The sequence below is a fragment of the Macadamia integrifolia genome, chromosome 8, assembly GCF_013358625.1.
Source record: "Macadamia integrifolia cultivar HAES 741 chromosome 8, SCU_Mint_v3, whole genome shotgun sequence".
Classification (NCBI taxonomy): domain Eukaryota; kingdom Viridiplantae; phylum Streptophyta; class Magnoliopsida; order Proteales; family Proteaceae; genus Macadamia; species Macadamia integrifolia.
Window position 1 is genome coordinate 22,991,230 of NC_056564.1, and position 20,402 is coordinate 23,011,631.

The following is a 20,402-nucleotide window of genomic DNA, read 5'->3' on the forward strand; positions in this document are numbered from 1 at the left end:
AAAAAAAAAAAAAAAATGATTATAAAATTTCTTTTTTGAAGGTTTACTTCCATTACACCAACGATGTATTTATTTTTCATATTTGCTCTAATTCTGTCACCGTGAGTCCCTAAGCCGTCTTAACAATAAGTAATAACCATGACAGAAAAACTTCCATCGGTTCTAATTTTTTGCCCTTTTCCTAATTCACTTAGATGGAGCCCATAACCCTCTGTTTTTGAGTCTCGACGCCACCAATAGGTGCAGATACACCCTGAGAACAACCCCTGACGATGGTAGAGGACTCAACAGGAGGCGGCGGCGGCGGCGGCGGCGGCAGGAGATCGAGATTGGGTCCAGAGAGGTTTCGTTTGGAGTCGCTTAACTTGAACACCTCAATTTCGTTTAAGATGGCAGGGGATGAAATTGAAACCACACATAGGTGTAGCAGAAAAGAAAAAGATGGAGAAGAGAAGAGATTATCCAGAGACACGGAAGGCGATGGCATCGCTATGTGTCCTTGTCGTCTTCATCATCATTAGCCGCCCCAGCGACCTTGGTAGGGCTTCTGCCGCTGGTTCCAGTGGCGATGGTGGAGCCACACTGGTAAAACTCTCCAGTTCGCTCCATGTATAATTTCTGTGCTCGCTTTTCATCAACCATTACTGGTAAGGAGAATTAAGCTAAGCAACCGAAGATTGATTATAATTGGGGAATTAATTCTGATACTCCCGCAAATAATTTCAGTGAAGTTAATCTTTCTCCTCTGCTTTCCCCTGCTTCTTCCTGTTAGAAGTCATGTGGATGATGCAGCAATTTGGAATTTTTTGCTCCTTCAATCACGGTAATTACCCGAGAACTGAAAGTCCTCTAAGCGACTTATAAGACAAATGGTATAGCAAGACAGCGTACGAGGGAGAGGATCTGGACTCCAACATCTCCGTCATTTGCCAGGAAATCCCAAGCTAAAGTCTTTTCCAATCGAGAAATTTCGTTTTGTGTTGTTGCAGTCTCTCCGTATTCTTCATGTCAACCGAACAGGGTGATGGGTATCATCAGAGGATTGGAGGGTTACCGTTGTATTACTGGTAGCAATCTAGCTAACGTGAAAAACGACGAGGCGCCTCTCCGTATTCTTCGTGTCAACATCTTGGAAGTTTCGTCGAAGCTGCTTAGGCAAGAGACTTTGACTAGGTTACCCAAAGGTCACGACAATGGGAGGACTTTTACATTGAGAAATTGCGTGGTGGTTGTTCTATCGTCGTTTCTATTTTTTTATTTTTTTTTAATATTCTATCGTTTTGAACTTTCTGGTGGAAGTTTTCTTACCAGAGGAAAAAGATGAACTTCCAGGAAGGCTGAGGGTTTGCTCTTGGGAAGACGAACTTATGCATATATTGCTTCCTAGCCCCAGATTTTATGTAAGTAATCTCTTTCTGGTTTTTGGGTGAGTCCTCTCTCTGCTTCTTCTTGATTGCTTGTTGGTTACGTATATTGAGAATTAGACTCTCCATATTATCCATATATTGCAGTGGAGAAAAGCCGCGCGAGAAGAAAATTTTCAAAACGGGGACGGGATATCGTTCTTCCTGGAAAAATAAAAATCCTATGGATATGAAGACTGGTGACACCCAACAACAGAAAAGGCCTTCCTGCAACAATAGAAGTAGCCGTCAAGCTCAGACACAGGAGAGTAACTTCTTACCTATGATGTCCTTATGTTTCCTGACTGTCAACGGCGTGGTCACATTTGTCCGAGCCCATGCTCATGGCGACACCTCCACGATGGCCTTCGTTCTCTTCCTTTACTTTGGATTCTTATCTTTGTTCTGTTGTTTGAAAGCCTTTGATCACTTCCCACCCCATGAGGAGTCTCCCAAGAAAGAGCTGTTGAAGGTTGCAATATGGGTGATTTCCACATCTCTGAATGTTGGCCTTGCCGTTAGGTTTGCCCCTTTGATCCACCCCATTGGTGCTATCTTTATCTGTGCCTTGGCATCGGTAAGTAGTGGTTTTGGCTTTTACTTCTTCTTCATCCACCGTGTAGACCCTAGTGATGTCCATAATGGCAGCTGCAAAAGCTATGCTGACAACAAGAAGAAGAAGTTCTTTGTGGTATCTTCTCTACCTCTGAAAGTGGCTCAGAAGGACACCAAGCCCTCTGAGTCCACTTCGCCTTTAGAAAATGTCTAGTTACGAAGTGATTTAAGACAATACTCCCACCACCACCACCAGCGTCTCTTTCTTTCTTCTTCTTTTTTTTTTTTTTGGGTGTTGGTGAGGGGGTGGGGTGTTGAACCAGACTCTCTTCATTTCCTGTTGTTTTGTGGTTGTGGGTTCTACTATTGTGGAGTGTACTGTGGACATACTCTCTGGTGTCAAAAGTCTACACCCAAGTTGTATGGCTGTGTCCAGTAAGAAGGATATCTGGAGTTCCTGATGACCAACAATTCTGGCTTTCTTTGGTATCCTTTCTATTTCTATTTCTACTTTATTTCAAAGTTTATTTATGAGTAATATTTTGGTCAGAAATATAAATTGTTCTATATTTAGTAGATAAAATAGTTTCTATAATGAAAAAAATATGTTTGGTATGTTTATGTGTGGAATAAGTTATGTAATCTTGATATTATTTTTTTTGAATAAGTGATAGTGTTGCCAATAATTGTAATAGAAAAGAATATTGAGAAATGTATAACTTGTCTGTTTTTTTAAAGAAAGTGCGTCTCCTCTAGAAAATCTTAATGAACCAAATTAACATGAAGGTTGAGATGTGCTAATGGGCACCATCCACAAGGCCATAGACCTATTAAAACAATCAAGTGAATGTGAGTCGGGTTTCAAGATACAACAGCCTTTTAGTAGGAATGCACTCTCTTACTGTAAAACTTTTTTGAGATACAACCACCTTGTGGTTTTTTATGCACTCCCTTATCACAAAGAAAAACATAGAGAATTGTGCGCTTTCAAGAGACAACAGTCTTGTGGTTTCGGGTAGTAAGGGGGCACTCCCTTATTGCAAACCCCTTTTGAGTTTTATTAGGTGGTGCTCAAACTCGAAGAAAAACAAAGAGAATTGTGTATAAAACCCGCAAAACTGAACTCAATGGTGTATAAGAGAATTCAAATCAAGCAGAGGGTTTTTATGAGAAAATATGACTAGAGAATAATCTTTGAAGGGCCAGGCATGATTTCTATTTATAGAGGTGAAAAAATCTCTTTCAAAGTATCCTTTCCAAAAGACGTGACCTTCTGGAAAATAACCAATGGGGTTGGTAACCTAGTGGTGAAAATGCCTTCAACCCATCACCGTTCGAGTTGGCTAATTGTGGGTTTAAGTCTTGGCATGTCCACTATCGCCCATTGGTCCTGCGGAAGCGTTGTTTATTGTACGAGGGCTTATCTTGGGGGTTATGATCATTATTATGGAGCACATTTTTTTTTTCCCAAAAAAGTAAAAAGACATTTTGGAAAATAACCATTACCAGCACCGAATGGAAATTGGCTAACACAATCAGGTGTCATTCATTCAACTGTTGACATTGATCAAAAGCGACTACACGTCGACTAGCAAGGGACATTGTTTGAGGTTAGGCCTGAAAATGATGTGTAAAACCCAAATGATGTTGGAGAGAAGGGGTGGGGGGGACATAATCTACCTTGCCTCAACCTAGAGAAAGTGATTCTCTACATTAAAAAAGAAACCTATTAAGAACTAAGAATTTACATTTTAAAAAACTAGCAGTCCAACTTTGTCTTCCTGATTGATATGAATAAGCTGACATGGGAGAATAATAGAATGTATTTAAAAAGTATGCATCACAATCTTTAAAAGTTCATATGCATGCATGCATGTGTCATCATCTCATTGGTCGGATGTCCAAGGGGTCCATAGAAAATAAAAAGATGTCCAAGATTTTTCAAGCTAAATTAGTCAAAAAAGTTGTAGCACAATTGCTCTCTCTGAATAAGGAGAGATATGAGCTGTGAGAGAGTCATAGAACAAAAGAGCATCCTAAAACTAATACCAACAGTTCCACAATTGACATGATCTTTGAGAAATAAGATCAATAATCAACGTAGAGTAATATGAAAGTCTGTGAAAGCCATATTTGCACACAATTGAAGGCCATCTTGAAGAGCCCTCATCTCAGCCACAGAGTTGGGACACACCCCATAAAAGTTTGAAAATGCTGCTAGAACATGTCCATATCTAATTCTGATGATTCCTCCACCTCCACTAATACTATTATACATCAAATTGGCATCTCGCTTTGGCATGGCCTTGCTCGTGTATGTGTAAATATCACCCTAGATTAACTTCATATATAAGGAGGAGAGATACCTCTCTCTAAGGAACCTTATTCTTAGATTCTTAATTATTCTTGCATATCAATCTCTTGTCATTCTCATTTACATCCAATGTTGGAGAGAAAACACACAAAACCCAAATTTCAAAAACCAAACATAAGGTTTCTTGAAACTTTTTTTTATAAACCATATTCCAAACCGATAGCCATGTGACTTAGGCTTGTTGAACTTGCATACCCATGACTTTGTTCTCTCGGACAAAATGATTGCTTTGTAGGGATATAAACAAAACGAATTCGAAGCGGATACTTCAATATTTGAATTCATATCCAATTAACGAATCCCCACTATATGAATTCAATTTGATATCCAATAGACATTTCAATTATCCGAATTCATGTCCGGGAAGGAGTCTGATATTCAAATATATTTATACATTTTTATCTATAAATATAAATAAAAATAGTATCAAAATAATGAACAATATTTGAATTCGTATTCGATTACCGTCTAGATGTCAAAAACTATCTGAATCTGTAACAGAATAATAATCTGAAATTACGGATAAATCTCTGAATTTTTGACTATCCATGTACATCTCTAACACCATGTGCCCTGGGCTTTGCCCAAACTAGCATGAAACCTGAAGGTATAGCTAATTAGGAGGACTCTGCAATGACACAGTATAAGATACAAAAGGAGATCATATCGGCTGTGTCCTTCCAATAATTCCTCAGCAGGGGAAGGAGGGCACCCTGCCTCAACCGAAGCCGACCTAGCCTTCAGACTACCCAATCCCTCATCCTTGTGAATCCTTTTCGTGAGACTACTGGAACTAGATTAAAAGAACATGATCGACTTCATTAAAATATGGAACTGTATCAAAGAGGAAGACAGTGGTAGTTATACCAGTTCTTTGGTTTGTCTTGTGCGGCGTCTTATGGGGAGAAGAAGAAGAAGAAGAAGAAGAAGAAAACAGAGATAGCTCCTGTGAGAAATACACTAGTGGGAACTTGGAGGGGAGAATGGTTGTCACTGGTGACAAAGATAGATGGAGATGATGATGAGCATGGGAGTTGGTTGATCCATCTTTCGCTGGCATTGCTATCGCTGCGGGGTGGGCTTATCCTTTATTGTGGGAGGAGAGAGACACAGGGAGGTGCTACAGGGAACTCAATTCCTTAATTTAAATTCTATAAAGAACCTAACATAGAAATAGCCACCCAGTAGGTGTGCGAAATGACTATGCTATCTCGTTTTGTGCAACAAAAAATCAATTTCCATTTCATGGGGGCAGACCGATCATTTCATGCCTCCATGTGTCTGAGAATAGGGGCCACATTTCGCACAAAAAAATGTTCTGCGAGGAGGCAATGAGCATCTATCTAAGGCACCATTTGACAATGTTTCTACCGTTTTTGTGTCCAGAAACGCCAGAAACATAAATTCACGTTTATGGGAACAGAAACAAATTTTTAGGTGTTTGATAAACCTTGTTTCTAGAAACGTTTCTTGTAAATTTTTTTTGAAAAATCTTGCACACTTGCATCACGCAATCAAATACACTACACAAAGAGAATCATCAAACTTACAACAAATTTTTTGATCTTGTGAACAAGATCATATTTCTTACTGCTCTGTACTGTGAGATTACAAGAACCAACAAAAACAACCCACCAGATAGAAATCAGAAAACCTAGTAAAGCTTAAAGGATTCCAACCTGTTGTAGATCTTTTATTTTTTGGTAGAATTTGCAGATCAGTGGAAGAAATCCTACATTAGTTGAAAGACCTCTCATATATACATCTAAAAATTGTAAGCGAATGATAAGCTTCCTATGGAACAACCAAAGAGCAGTAGTGGTTGAATCAGGTGCTCTGTGAATCGGACTCTGTCCGACTCTAACAGTTGGATACTCGGCAGCAAAAGGCCTAATGTTCTTGTTGGCAAATGCAGTGGCAGTTATAGAAGTCGCTGGCTTCTCTATTCTAAGCCTCCGAGGATTTATGCTCAGAGAACTTGTTTGATTTGGATTCGGTTTGTCTGAATCCAGGGAAAGCCTTGGGAGATCTTCATGGTCAAGGCCATAAGAAGATGACGAAGAAAGCGAAAGGCAGGAAGAAATCAAAACGGACTCCGAATCAGATAGAAATCGAAGCAACGGAAGGCTCAACGAGCTCACGGGAGCTCCGACATGTTAACGATGGTCGCTTGGGAACGAAGGGAGACGAGTTGCAGAGGAGTCACGTACGCTTATGATCTAACAGTTGAGAAGTGAAGAATGATGTAAAACGGGATTGAGGGAATATTATCGGGCAAGGGCTAATTATTTTGCCACAAGTCGTTTCTGGAAACATCGAAACGACTGCAACTTGTTTCGTCTCTTTTGTTTCTTGAACCATAAATTGAAAAAAAATATTTATTTCTACCTATAAAAATAGGTGAAATGGAACAGTTTTGTCAAACGCTTTTTGTTCATTTTCTGCCATTCGTTTCTGACGTTTCTTGACACAGAAACGACAAAAATGAGTTTCAAGGAACATTATCAATCGGTCCCTAATAGTTGCAAGCTAGGTACATACTAGGGCCCTCTCAACCATTGGACCCTCATTGACGCTCACCCATGAGGATTTGAGTCCCTACATTCCTCCACATAAACTTTTCTCCCATAATATTGAGTCACGTCACTGTTTTATGAAATGACAAATAAAGGCTACAAATCATACCAAATATCCACATAAATAGAAATGGGTCCCATGCCGAGTTGGGTGGATGGAAGGTCCTTCCCATATGAATGTATGAACGACCTTACGGGAGGGTGACTTGAATACAGTAGTGCCACTGGCAAGCTCCAAAGGTAGAGAATCCCGACCGCTGCCTTCCAAACCTAAAACTTCAACCCTTGACTTTTCTACGAAAAAAAGTATGACTTTTCTATTGGTTTGGGGAGTGTGTGGGCCCGTGTCTAATTTTGGTTGTCTGTGGGCCACCCTCCACGTAGTTGATTTCGTGCACACGTTTGCATCGACGTGGATGAATAAACATCAGTCATCAGAGACTCTGCCCATCTCGCCTCTCTCTCTCGCTCAACGAAGAAGAAGATCGTCTTGTCTTTACTTTGAAGCCATCATTTTCTCTTTCATTGATAGTAAAATGTTAAAATTATAACAGAAAATGAAATGGCGAGCAACCTGAGCTACTTATTCTAAGTATGGATCCCACAAAAAAAAACAGATGATGGATGGTCACTTCCATTTTTGTAAGTAACATCGTAGTTCTCATGGTGTATAACTGTATATAGCTTCGTTCGTCTTCACATTCAGATTTTTCTCCAGTTTTTTGAAACTTAATCATGGTTTAAAATATCTCTAATATCGATACGATACCTTTCAATAAGTATCTTAAATTTCACTGGTCAATACGATATATAGAATTTTTAAAATCCTTTCATATCGATATATATCCTACGATACATACCGATATGCATCAATACATTATCGATACACATCGATACGATACGATACGATATGCATCAATATGACTCTATGAAAAATATAAAATCGAGGTGAATTATACGTTTCGGTATGTATCGGTACGTATCGGTAAGGATCGATCGGTATGTATCGAACAGTACATATCGATGAGTATTGGTATGTACCGATACAGTGCGCTACGGTCACATAATGGCCAAGATGGATAATTTTTCAGAAAAACATGATTTTTTAAAGGGGTTTTTGTTTCAAAGTTGTTGGCAGCCATATTTCTCTTTAACTAATGTGAAAATCAAGGTTGAGAACAAGATTTTACATTTATGGGACAACTACAAACCTTGAATTCTTAGTGGGATACCCTCAATTTAGTATATATGCATAATATATGTTATCGATAATTTTTTTTAACAAATTATTTATACAAAATTGTTTAAAAAAATGTTTCCTATCCATTTATGTGTGTATTTTTAGTATATCTTAGCATATCTTCGATACGATAAGATACTTTCCGAAGCAAATCTTAATTTTGATCGATATATACAAAGACCGATACCGATACTTTAATCCTAAACCTTAATTGACCCAAAAAAAAACTCATAGTCACGTTAATATTGTTTTCTTATCACCATCACTCGCTTTTTCCTGCAATTTGTCTTGCAGAGTTTACTCTCAACTACTAAACACTAATTTAATATTTTCTTTAAAAAAAAAAAAATTGCACATTTTGGATGTTCTCTGACATAAATTTAGTCCAAACCAGTAACTCAGTTAGAAAAAACAGAGGGTAAAATTAATGTCCACATAAACCTTCATTTTGGTTGTTCTCTAACAAAAATTTGCTTTTATTTCTCAGAAAAATCAAGTCTTTCTGTGAACTCTGTTAGTTTGCTGATCTCACTCACTCTCTCTCTCTCTCTCTCTCTCTCTCTCTCGTGTATGTGTATGGGAGCCGACTGCACTGATAGTTCTTTTTGATTCATGCGCCAATAAGGGAGAAACGATTGATGGGTATTCGTTATTTGTCGATGTTCATTCAAAATTTCGATTCTGGGAAGATATTTTGAGTCTCTAGACCTCCTCCCTTCAATCAATTTCTCACTAACTAGCTTTTCGTGTGAGAACCTCCTTACCACATTCAGTTGATTCTGCGATTATTCAAGCTTTCCATGTTTTAATTCCATTATCAGTGCTTTGGGGTTTGTTAGTTCGGAATTAGGGGAAGAGGGGCAACTGACGCCCTTGATGTGTGCGCACATGGGATTGAGATACAGCGGCGATGGAATCACAATTGGCTCTGATCGATGAGTCCTTTAACTCTCGGTACTCGTCCTTGGTTCTAGATGCTCTAGATGATCTACCTGATAATTTCACCATTTCCGATCCTTGTATTTCAGGCCATCCGATTGTCTTTGCCAGCCGGGGATTCTTGAAAATGTCTGGTTACTCAAAAGATGAAGTGATTGGGAAGAATGCGAGGATGCTTCAGGGCCCGGAAACCAACCGTAAATCGGTAATGGAGATTCGAGAGGCAATTCGGGAGGAGAGGACTATTCAGTTGAGTTTATTAAACTATAGGAAAGACGGGACCCCCTTCTGGATGTTGTTTCATTTGAGTCCTGTTTTCAGCAAGGAGGATGGCAGGGTGATTCACTTTGTTTCGGTTCAGTTGCCCATATCAAGGAAATCGATGGCTTTTACTTCTGGGTATGGAAGGAATGGTTTTGATTTTGGTGAGGCGGGCTCTAGATTGCCAGAGATTGTATTCGGGTCTTGCAGAAAGGAGATGTGCATGGATTCAGTGACGCAGCCGCTCCCTCTCTGGGCGCGTAGTTCCTTAGAGGATTTCCATACTAGAGGTCTGTGCTTTGTTTTGCAATGTTCTGTAAGTTCCTCGATCATCGCGGGTTTCTCTCATTTGATTGAAATTGCAAGCGTTTTGTTTAAGTTATATTAAGCATTTGATTGTGGTCTTTCAAAAATTAGCCTTCTTTAATCTCTTCGTTAATGTGTTAGTCCTCACATCTTTTCATTTACTTCACAAGGCCATTTGCATATATTCATTCCTCTCTACACTCAGTTTGGCTGTTTAATGGTTTTGTTGGTCCTTTGTGGCAATACTGACCCATTGGCAGCTTACTGAGTTTGTCACTACCAGATCTTTTGCTGAATTGGGTTAAACTGACTGTTGAGTGTTTTTACTTAGATTGGTTTGTCTTGAATCATTGTACTTTTAGGAGTTGTATAGGTCGATTTAAATTGGTCATTGGTTGCAAATTCGTATGCTGCTTCATTTTGTTGTTGAGATTTAAAATTTGGTATCAGTTATTGGAAAATACCTTGGTACTGTTAATCATTTGATCTTCTTTGTTCTAATTAGTTTTTTTTTTTATTTACATATTTTTTGGTGTGTTTTAGAAATTGCTGTTACTTGCTTGTGTTTGCTTTAGTTTCTCGGTTCCTATTTCTTGTAATTTTTCTACTATACTAAACTAATGGTACTTCATATTTCTCACATTCTTCCTTGAAGTTATTTGTTGAATTTCAAGTTTTTTGTTGGAGTGTTTTTATTCATCATCTTTCCTTAGCAGCAAGTTCTGTGCGCTACTGTTTTGAGGCTTTGTTTTCTAAGTGGAGCTGAAATATTTATTTGGGTTCTCATGGATTGACTCTTATAGGATTGGAGGCTGAAGAGTCATGTGAGGCGAGTGATCTTGAGAAACAGAAAGCTGCTACATCAATTAACAACATTCTATCTGTGCTAACTCATTGTAGTGAGCAAAACGGAAAACTTGTCTGCGGGAAGAGATGCAACTTATCTGGGACAAATCCTCTGGGTTCATCTTTAATTTTATCCCTTGGTAGAATCAAACAGAGCTTTGTATTGTGAGTTGCTGCAATTTCCTTTTTATGTTGCTTTACAGTATCTACTGTCTGATCTAGAAAGGTTACTGACATTTTGCTTGGTGTTTTGCAATTATTGCCTTGCAGAACGGACCCCCACTTACCTGATATGCCCATTGTATATGCGAGCGATGCATTTTTGAACTTGACAGGTGCTCAAAGCAATTAGAGATCATTTTCCATTTAAGATTGTGCCGTTAAATGAATTTGTAGGTTCAGGAAAGTTTTGACTAAAATTTACTTGCTTGATCCTACTCCTTGTATACCGAGGGCTACTTGGGTGAGGATGTCAAGCTGTTCCCCTGCACCATGTCTATCTGCATCATTAATTTTACTTCAGTTGAATTCCAACCCAAGAGATCTAGGTAGCTAGATAATTAGGACCATCTAATCTTTAAAATTTTCAGCCATGCCATCAGAAGTATGGAATTTTTTTTCATTTCTCTGCAGCCTGATGTCCAAGCGATCATTCTTGTTGTTCAATAGGCTATGCCAGACATGAAGTGTTGGGGAAGAATTGTAGATTTTTAAATGGGCCTGATACAAATGCCGAGGCTATATGCCAGGTAATAACTATATGCCTAATGTTGTTTGAGGATTGATGAGATTGTTCTTTGTCAAATTTCGTTAATTTAATGGGAGTATGGAATTTTTTTAGGCCATCTTATTTTTTTTTTCTTTTGCTCATTTCCTTACAGATTAGGGAAAGCATCCAAGCTGAGCAAGCCTGTACAGTACGTCTCTTGAATTACAGGTGGATACATTGCATTCCTTGTTATGGTTGAATGAAGCTAGGTTTTATTCATCCTTGTTTGAATTAACAACTTTTTATCGACTGCTTTCTTATAATTTTAACTTTAGGAAGGATGAAAGTTCATTCTGGAACCGTCTTCATATTTCTCCTGTTCGGAATGCTTCTGGAAAGGTAGTTCTACGCATTAGCTTTGTTCTAGTTATTTATTCTTTCGTAGAGGTGACTTTTTTAGCACTCATCTCTTCTTCTTATGTAAATAGAATGAAACTTGATAAGAATTCCTTTTCCATGTTAAATCTTCTATGTTCTTCCACATTCTTTGGAGGAACTCTGTTTCTATATCCGAAAAAAAGGAAGAGAAATTAAGGCTCTTTGTCTTTTATTAACTTGAATTTTCATTCCAGTCATTTGGTGAACATATAACTTTTACACAAAATTTGCTTAACTAGGAAGATTAGAAGTGTGTAGATCCTGGTTGATGTGGTCAATTAAATCAAATTTAGTTCGTAGATTTATTTTATCTACCCACCCCCACCTCCTATTCTGATGGACCATGGCTCTGCCTTTTCTGTGCAAGTCTGAGAAAACTGTAGACTTGGTGAAACTCAGCTATGAGCTATCTACTTCGTGTTTCGAAAATAAAAAGGATTTTACCTTTTGCTTTAGTTTTTAAAGTATGCTAATCTGTCATCGTGATGGAGTATAATATACACCAGGTCCTTAAATTACCATATACAACAACACATTATTTATATTTTGTAATGCATGTTTTGTAGTTATAGGTTAAAATAATTGACATGCAAAAATAAAACAGTACAAGAAAATGGGAGGAAATGACAGGCATTGCTTTTATCACCTGGAGAATACATTTATGAGCTAAGTTTGGAATATCTGCATAATACTTTGAATTATTCATTGCGTGTTGGATAATGAAAGGTGTTTATGATTGCATTTTGGTACCCCATGTAATTTTTACATTTCCTAATGTTGCTAGTCTCATGAATTTAGTATAGTTTGATGTAAGTATTCAGTGGACTTGTGGTCAGCGAGAACTGATAATTAGTTCTTGCATGCAACTATAATACAACAAGTAATAATTAGAGTTTATAATATGTCAAAGCTTCCTTATTTTAGAATTGAAGTAACATAGTAATCGTATTTTAGAATTGAAGTAACATAGTAATCTTATTTTAGAACTGAAATAACATATTAATCTGCAAGATCCTTGAAACTATCTTCTTTTGTTTTTGTATAACAAAAATATGTATTTAAATTGGATAATTTAATGTTAAGTTAATTGTAGTGAAGGATATTTTTGGTTCTCTCCGATGGCTTGAAGCAATATTATATCTTTTAATCTTATGAAACCAAAGATTTAGTTTCTTGGCCAATATGATCCATATCCATGCTGTTCCCCCTGGTTTATTCTTATTTCTTCATCATTACATGTATCTCTTCCATAGGGCACTCTCTTATTGTTTGTTTGCTGTGGAGGTGCAGATAGCATTTTATGTTGGGGTGCAAACAGAAGAAGGTTGTAAGAATGAGTCTAGCCGAGGGTTGAACCCAGAGATAGGGCAGCTTGGTGCCGTGGGTGCAGTCAAGGTTGCAGTAAGGAGCTTATCAATGGGAGTTGGTCCTTCCAAATCATAGGATGCATCTCTGTTCATTGGTATGGAGTACAGGAATTCTTTATTTTTCTCTGTTGAGACGTTCAGAGTGTAACCATTTGTAATCACATAGATTCTAACTGCACCTGACATAAGGACCCATGTGCCCCAAAGAAAAAAGGGAAAGATGTAAGGTGTTTATATGTATATACAGATTGTTCAAAAGAAAATTGATACAACCTACTCCATGTTTGCTTTTTTGCTTTTAGGGGATTTTAATGAGAAAACCGAGGCATGACCCAGAGTCTAATTCACAGTAATAAGCTTGTGCCAATATAATTCTACTGCTGCAGTACAAGTACACAAATGAGACATGAGGACCAAGAGCCAAAGCTTGAACTTTTTGTCCACTGGTGGTTTCAAACTTTTCGTTCACTTGGACAGAAATGCAAAACGAAGAAGAGGTGGCTTTCCTGGGTTTTGAGTAAAGGATCTCCAGCAGCGAATGATGCTCCTTCTCATGCCCATTTGCCAACATCCAGAGAACCCCCCCTTCTGCTATCTTCTACTGCAAAGTTTAGGATTTGCCAATTTGGTTGGTGATTCTGAGTTGCCCTATTTGAATCAGCAGCTTGGTGATGCTGAGATTGGTGAACTTTTTCACTTTGTCCTCTCCTGATGAGGATAGTTGGATCATGTTTGTGTTAGGCAAAGTTTTCCATTGTAAATTGTATTGCTGTGACTCTTTTTTGTTTGTGCTGTACTGTTTTGGGGTTGATTATAGTCACCATTCCCCTTTATGTGGTTGTATCAGTATTCCTGTTCTTTTTCTATAAATAAATTGTTAACCCTCCCCTCCCTCCCCTCCCCTCCCCCTCTTTCCAAAAATTAATAAAGCAAAGACAGGAGAAAGATTCTAGTTTAGGTTGGGCTCCTTGATTCTATGATTCCTTAATTCCTTTATTAAAGTTCTATTCTGGACTGTTTTTTTCCCGACTAGAATTGAGTATGAATCGATCCACCTAAATATTCAGTTTCGAGATTTAATGGAGTTGGGAATTGCAGTTCATTGTGATGTGCCAAGAATGAAATGACTGAAACCCATCAAATATAATAAGTTGCAAATTTTGATTGAGATGGATGGGAATTCTGGTTGACACAGTCCACATTAACAATCCAGCGAACAGTAGCAATTCAGCATCTTCTCCACATTGCAGAGGACACTTCTCCTCACAGGCTCCAGCTTCTTCAAGACGTCCACTTCCACCTACCTCTTCGTTATTTTCCGTGAAGATCTGTTCGGTACAATTGCTTCTCCCTCAATAGTTGCAGTGAGATTATTAAACTTTACCTTTTTCTTGGGTGCCATTGCGACGTTAATGGGGAGAGAAGACATGAGCTTCCTTTGATTCTTGCATGCCCGTATCTCCTCATGCTTCCCACACAACCTTGTCTTCCACCAATGATCTCAACATTTAGATCTACTATTTATTTAATAAATATTCTTCATCTCATCTTCTTTGCCGTAACATTTTGTAGATCTCAAATCGAAATCACAGTTATATGAAATGACCTATATAACTATAGGAATTGTATAATGCATTTTCTGAAATTAAGGTTGCGTTTGACATTTTTTTTGGAATACATTATTGACCTGGAAAGGAATCACTTCATTCAATTTACATGTTCATTCAAAAAAATATGCAACTTTTAGGAAAATAGAATGTTCCCCACTAGTGTGTGTTTCTATACCTAGACACAATAAATGTGAAAATACAATGCTACCTTGCGCTGAAGATAGTTGAGTGCCCTCCCATTGCCTACACTTCTTGATGTGTACTTGCCTAGGTATCATTCTCTTGCTTGGATCACTTTCAAATTACTCTTAAAAAATTCTTTTTTTTTTCTTTTTTATATTAAATGATTTTTACAAATAAACGAAAATAAAATTATAATCTAGAAATTCTCAGTTAAGAAGAAGTAAAAAATTTCTCGAGAAAAATCATAATAATTCCATCTCAAGTCCCATTCAGCATTCCATCCAAGGGTAAATATGGAAATGGAGAAAGTAACGACCACTCTCGTTCACTCACTCGATCTTGAACATTCTTTCCCCATCATCTCCAATCTTCTTCACCCGACCTTGACCCATACACCGTGGCTTGGAATGCCAACGTGGACCACAAATACCAAGTAGTATCCAGGTGGTGCCACCGCTGCATCTGTGGGCCCCTCCACGCTGGCCTGATATGCCGATGTGGAAAGTTGGATAAGACTGACCACATTCAACACCAACAGTCTCTGATTCATCGCGAACGAATGCGTCGTAAACGACGGCGCCAACAATGTTACCGATATCCCCTGTTCCGACCGGTACACCGATAACTCGAACGCCACTGTGAACGTATCATGATACGATACGTTGGGTCCCGCCGCTACAACCCGGGGTCGGAAATCCGAGTACTCTGTCGCCAGGTAATGCGGCGAAAACGCCTCCAAGCTCAGCTCCGTCGGGTAAAGAACGCCGGTGAAGTTATAAAGCCTGTGGGGATTGCTGCCTCCCACTAAAATGCGCCCATCGGGTATCACCACCGCTGCCGAGTGGTACAGCCTAGGAATCGGGGATGCCTCGAGGACACTGAACCGGCGAGTCGAGTCTCGTTCGTAAGGATGGTAAAGAACCGGGTTCAGAACTGGGTTGATCGCATCCTCCCAACCGGCCGTACCGTTGGCGGCGCCATTGAGAATAAGGACGTCTCCCGTAGGGAGGAGGAGCATGTCGGGCATGACTCGACCCATCGGCATCTTTTCCATGACCCAAACCGGATTCGGGTCTGTCACCTTGAGTCTACCGCAGGTGCTGGATGCGCCTACGTACACCCCTTGCTGCGTTAGGTAAAATGCGCCGGGTGGCGCACCACCGCACACCATCACCTCCGCCTCCGGCGACTGAGAAAGAAAAAGCGGAAGCAACACCGACGACCCAGTACTAGGATAGTTCCTCTTGTGACCGCCGGGGATCTCAGGGAACTCTCGCAGAACCTGGTTCTTGACGTAATCAAGCAAGATCGAGCGAGTGTTGGCGAAGATGAAGAGGTGACCGTCAGGTAACAAATGCAAGAACGGGTAAAGATTGTTTTCTTCGATGCCATCGCTGGTTTCTTTCAAGAATCGCAGAGGGTAATTCACCGGAGCTGATGAGCTTTTAGGATAGAACTCATAAGTGAACGCCTTTCGACCACCGACGACAATAATGCGTCCGTCAGGGAGGATCTGGTTCGAGGAGTACCAACGTCGTACCGAGAGGTAGTACGGTAACTCCGTCCAATCGCATTGATCGTCGGTGCAGGGAGAGAAGGTACGGACGACGCGTTCTCCATCGTTAAAGCCTCCAATCTGGACGAGAGTACCGTTGGGGAGGACGGAACCGGATGAACACCAGGTGTCGGTTTGGACCAGGAGAGGACGGAAGCTGTTGGAAGGGATGTCGTAGAGAAGGGAGTGAGCAGTACAGTCGTTGGTGAGAGCGACGTCGTTGGGGTCGGAACGGCAGTGGCCGGTGGGGAGAGAAAGGTTAGAGGGACCGAAGTCTGTACGGTCAAACATGATGACCTTATCGTTTCGGAGGAGCTGCATGTGCATGGCTGAGATGCCTATGCTTGAATGTAGCAGAACCCAGTTACCCCCGGACATCGACGGTGAGGGCTCAGTCTGGCATTGTGTGGGTAAGATGAATAAGAAAGATAGAAGTGAGAGGAAGGATAAGAAGAAGAAAGGGTTGGCCGCCATTAACGGATGATGTTTTCTTTGATTTCTTTATGTGGGGCAGCGACTGCAAATTGCAAGACTGTTGGGTGAAAGATTAGTTTAGGAAGAAGTAATGAGGAGGGAATGGGATTGAGTAGGAGAAGGAGCGAGTTTACCGAGTAGAAACACTGCGGCGGCGAGGCAACATATTGAGGCAAGGCCGCAAGGCATTCTCTTGTTGTGTTGGTTTCTATCGTTCTGTTAATAATAAATTTCTACCAAAAGAATATGTTTTTAATAATAAATTCTGATGAAACTTGAAAGGGTACGGATGCGGTTAGTAAGAAAATAAATGGTAATAATTGCTAGTAAAGGCGGAGATATCATCACCCAATCACGTATGCGTATGGGTAGACGGCAGACAGGGCAGTAGGCAGACCTGTAGAGTAAAGAAGACAGCTAGGCTTGTAGTTGTTCTTGCCTGATCAGTGATTATTTTGTAATGACTGTGCCACTTTTTCTTCTCAGATGTGTAAGGTAAGAAGAGGAAAATTAACTAATTGAATTTTCTCATTTTAGAAAGATTAATTAAGGTCATTATGGAATAACTCGACTGAATCTTCCCCATTTTAATTGCAAGACAATTTTAATTAGGATTTATCTTAGAAAAAAAAAGAAAAAACCCCTCATTTTAACCTCATCTTTGTCAACTTATTTTCATTATGATGATGTTGTAATTTTAATTTTTGATAAATAATACATAATTGAATTTATCATAAAATATCTTTTGAAATGAGTGTGATGATATAATAAGCATCGAATAAACGAAAGGACTTCAAGACACGTGCCCAAATACTCTCAACCATTCGATGCTCACTACAGAGAATAGTCACCTGAATTTTGCTTGTGTTAAATTTCAAAACCAAATTAATATAATCAAATATGTTCTTCTATACATCCCCATTTCTCCCCATAAATACCGAAGAATTAAGTAATTTTTTAAAAAAAACAAAATAGAGTGATGCCAAACAAAACTCCAGTGTGGAGATGGAGATGCGGGGGGGATCGATTCCCGTACCTCTTTTGCATGCTAAGCGAGCGCTTTACCGTCTGACCTACATCACCAGAGCTATAATTAAATGGTATAAAAAATATAATTAATACAGTACAGAACCTCTAGGAAGACTTGAAGTCCTACTTCATATTCGTTGGAACCTCCAAACTTGGAGGTTGAACACTTAAGCCTTCGTCACGGTCGCCACTGAACAAAATGTTGAGAAGGGCACCACGGATCTCTCCTCGTCTCTTAAATGGCTTTGGTTCCTTCTTTACTTCTTCTACCCAATCCAGCCGGCCATTTTCTTCGCCGTCCGAATTCCAAAACTCGTCTCCTCCTATTCACCACTCCGAGGATCCCAACCAACCCACTGAAACTCTTCAGTCCACAGCTAAAATCTCCATTGATCGCTCGGGCTTGTACAATCCTCCTGGTATGATTCCTTTCCAATTTCCATTATTCCCCTTCCTCCTTGAGAATCACATTTCCTCATCAATCTCGAAATAACATTCCTAGTCATTTAATTTCGATTTGCAGAGCATTCCCATGAACCCTCTGCAGATTCTGAGCTGGTTAAGCATTTAAAGGGCATCATCAAGGTCTTACTTCTTTTTCTCTCGATTTTTTTGGGGTCAATTAATTATTCGTCAAATGTTATCGTTGTTGTTTACTTTAGAATGAAGACTTTGTGTTCGTAGAAATGTTTCTATCTTAGGGGACACTGCTAATGTTTCTCGCGCTGGTTTCTTTTTGAATATTTGTTGCTCTACTGGTTTCACAGTTTCGTGGTGGACCTATCTCAGTTGCTGAGTATATGGAGGAAGTGTTGACAAATCCTAAGGCTGGGTTCTACATTAACAGGGATGTGTTTGGGGCCCAAGGTGATTTCATTACCTCTCCTGAAGTGAGCCAGATGTTTGGAGAGGTACTTTAATTGCCTGATTTTGCTTCGCATCCTTTCCTTTCTATCCAAAAATCTAAAATTTTAATAATAAACCCATTAATTGGGAGACAACTGCATAGCATCAACATTTCTGGACACTTGATTGTTCTATTACCTGTAATGGCATGATTTAGTTTATTTATGGTTCTGTTTTAGTTCTCCGCGAAGTTTTTTTGTGTCTTTCTGATTGTAGATGGTTGGTGTTTGGGCCATGTGTCTCTGGGAGCAAATGGGACAACCATATAAAGTCAACCTAGTTGAACTGGGTCCAGGACGGGGAACCCTCATGGCTGATCTTCTCCATGTAAGGCTCTATACAACAACGTGCCACATGCTCCTTTGGATTCTTTCTTTCATGATAAGATAACAGCACAACTTAATTTTGTCGCATGGTTAATATTTAAGCATACAATTTCAGTGCAGAAGTAAGACCTCCTGGTTCTTCCTTGTAGGGTGCATCAAAATTTGTAAAATTCACAAGATCACTTAATATACACATGGTAGAATGCAGTCCCGCACTACAGAAACTGCAGTACAGCGCCTTGAAATGTACAGAAGAAGATATTACGGGCAGCAATGGTGGTCAAAGGACTGTAACCAACTTGGCAGGAGCTCCAGTTTCTTGGCATGCGACGCTGGAGCAGGTTCCAACAGGATGTATGGTGTGGTGTTAGTTTTCTTGAGCTAATGTTTTCTGGCTTGTTCTTGGACGCACCTCTGTTCTATAGGATAGGCTGTCATAAGACACCCACATGTCGAGATACGGTAAAATCTGTCAAAAAATTGTTGGATACAATGACATCCCAGAAAGCTCTGTAATGTCCAGAAGTTGTCTAAATGCCTCGAACAATTTTCTCTTGTAATATGCTCCTCATTATACAACATTGCCGGCCACCTTGTTTATTCCTATCTTGCCACCATGGAGTGGTGACTCAGTTTACAGTTGCAGAAAGAATTTTAATGTGACCCTACTGACATTTGGTGGGTTTAGTTTTTGACATTTTCAAAAAGGTATTGGTGACCTTGCTTGACATTTGGTGGGTTTAGTCCACAGCAAACCAACCAAATTCTAAACCCATTTTATCTTCTGCAGCTGTTTTTGGTTTTCATTCATATATACTGTTCTTGTATGCTAAACAAAAATTTCTGCCAAAAAAGAGAAAAGTATACTAAAAGAAAATAAGGGATTAGCACACCAAGTTGTTCATGTAGCTTGTATGCATGTGGGAGTTGATTTTTCTTCTACTACTATGTTTCACTCCTTTCTTTAGTTTACTCTCTTATCTCTTTTACTTTTCTGTTTCTCTCTTTTCTATTAATGTCTTAAGTTTTATAGTTCTTTATTTGACTGCATGTCTGCTTTTCTCTTTTTCCTCCAGTGCCTACTATCATCATTGCCCATGAATTTTATGATGCTTTGCCAGTTCATCAGTTTCAGGTTTGTATGATGTTTTTGGTTCTATAGTTGCATTTTCTATTTCTGATATATTTAAACAAACCTTTCAAATTTTAAATTTCTCACAGAACATCTACCAAGATTTATTTTCCTTTTTTTTTTATAGAATGACCTAAGTTGTTGTTGTTGTTGTCTTTTTTTTTTTTTTTTTT

At 39.3% G+C, this 20,402-nt stretch overlaps 4 protein-coding genes across 9 annotated transcripts in view; 3 read left to right on the forward strand and 1 right to left on the reverse strand.

Moving 5' to 3' along the window:
- The first annotated feature begins 6 nt into the window (after positions 1–6).
- Positions 7–2,695, forward strand: LOC122085882. 5 transcript variants are annotated; one of them, XM_042654484.1, is made up of 3 exons: positions 27–647; positions 773–1,426; positions 1,512–2,695. In XM_042654484.1, the coding sequence occupies exons 2-3, from the start codon at positions 1,368–1,370 to the stop codon at positions 2,170–2,172; spliced, it is 720 nt and encodes a 239-aa protein (XP_042510418.1). In that variant the 5' UTR covers positions 27–647; positions 773–1,367; the 3' UTR covers positions 2,173–2,695. The 5 variants fall into 5 exon arrangements, 3 of the variants coding, with proteins under 3 accessions (XP_042510418.1, XP_042510419.1, XP_042510417.1); XM_042654485.1 differs by having other exon boundaries at positions 776–1,426; XR_006142258.1 differs by having other exon boundaries at positions 7–1,400; positions 1,485–2,695.
- A 5,877-nt stretch (positions 2,696–8,572) lies between these two features.
- On the forward strand, positions 8,573–13,900 carry LOC122085524 (protein TWIN LOV 1). Its single transcript, XM_042653996.1, has 8 exons — positions 8,573–9,638; positions 10,458–10,665; positions 10,771–10,835; positions 11,170–11,249; positions 11,382–11,437; positions 11,545–11,608; positions 12,938–13,109; positions 13,317–13,900. Exons 1-7 carry the CDS (start codon positions 9,059–9,061, stop codon positions 13,088–13,090), a joined length of 1,206 nt encoding a protein of 401 aa, XP_042509930.1. The 5' UTR covers positions 8,573–9,058; the 3' UTR covers positions 13,091–13,109; positions 13,317–13,900.
- A 1,135-nt stretch (positions 13,901–15,035) lies between these two features.
- Positions 15,036–17,075, reverse strand: LOC122086078 (aldehyde oxidase GLOX). The gene has a single exon (XM_042654774.1). The coding sequence runs from the start codon at positions 16,834–16,836 to the stop codon at positions 15,181–15,183; it is 1,656 nt and encodes a 551-aa protein (XP_042510708.1). The 5' UTR covers positions 16,837–17,075; the 3' UTR covers positions 15,036–15,180.
- Positions 17,076–18,009: 934 nt separating this feature from the next.
- Positions 18,010–20,402, forward strand: part of LOC122086548 (protein arginine methyltransferase NDUFAF7 homolog, mitochondrial) — a 6,049-nt gene continuing 3,656 nt past the window's right edge. Inside the window, exons 1-6 of one of the 2 annotated variants that reach the window (XM_042655457.1) lie at positions 18,010–18,284; positions 18,389–18,450; positions 18,633–18,776; positions 18,988–19,098; positions 19,247–19,451; positions 20,174–20,232. In XM_042655457.1, coding sequence (XP_042511391.1) covers positions 18,065–18,284; positions 18,389–18,450; positions 18,633–18,776; positions 18,988–19,098; positions 19,247–19,451; positions 20,174–20,232 — 801 coding nt within the window. In that variant the 5' untranslated portion in view covers positions 18,010–18,064. The remainder of the gene's footprint in view (positions 18,285–18,388; positions 18,451–18,632; positions 18,777–18,987; positions 19,099–19,246; positions 19,452–20,173; positions 20,233–20,402) is intronic. The other variant, XM_042655456.1, reaches the window with a different exon arrangement.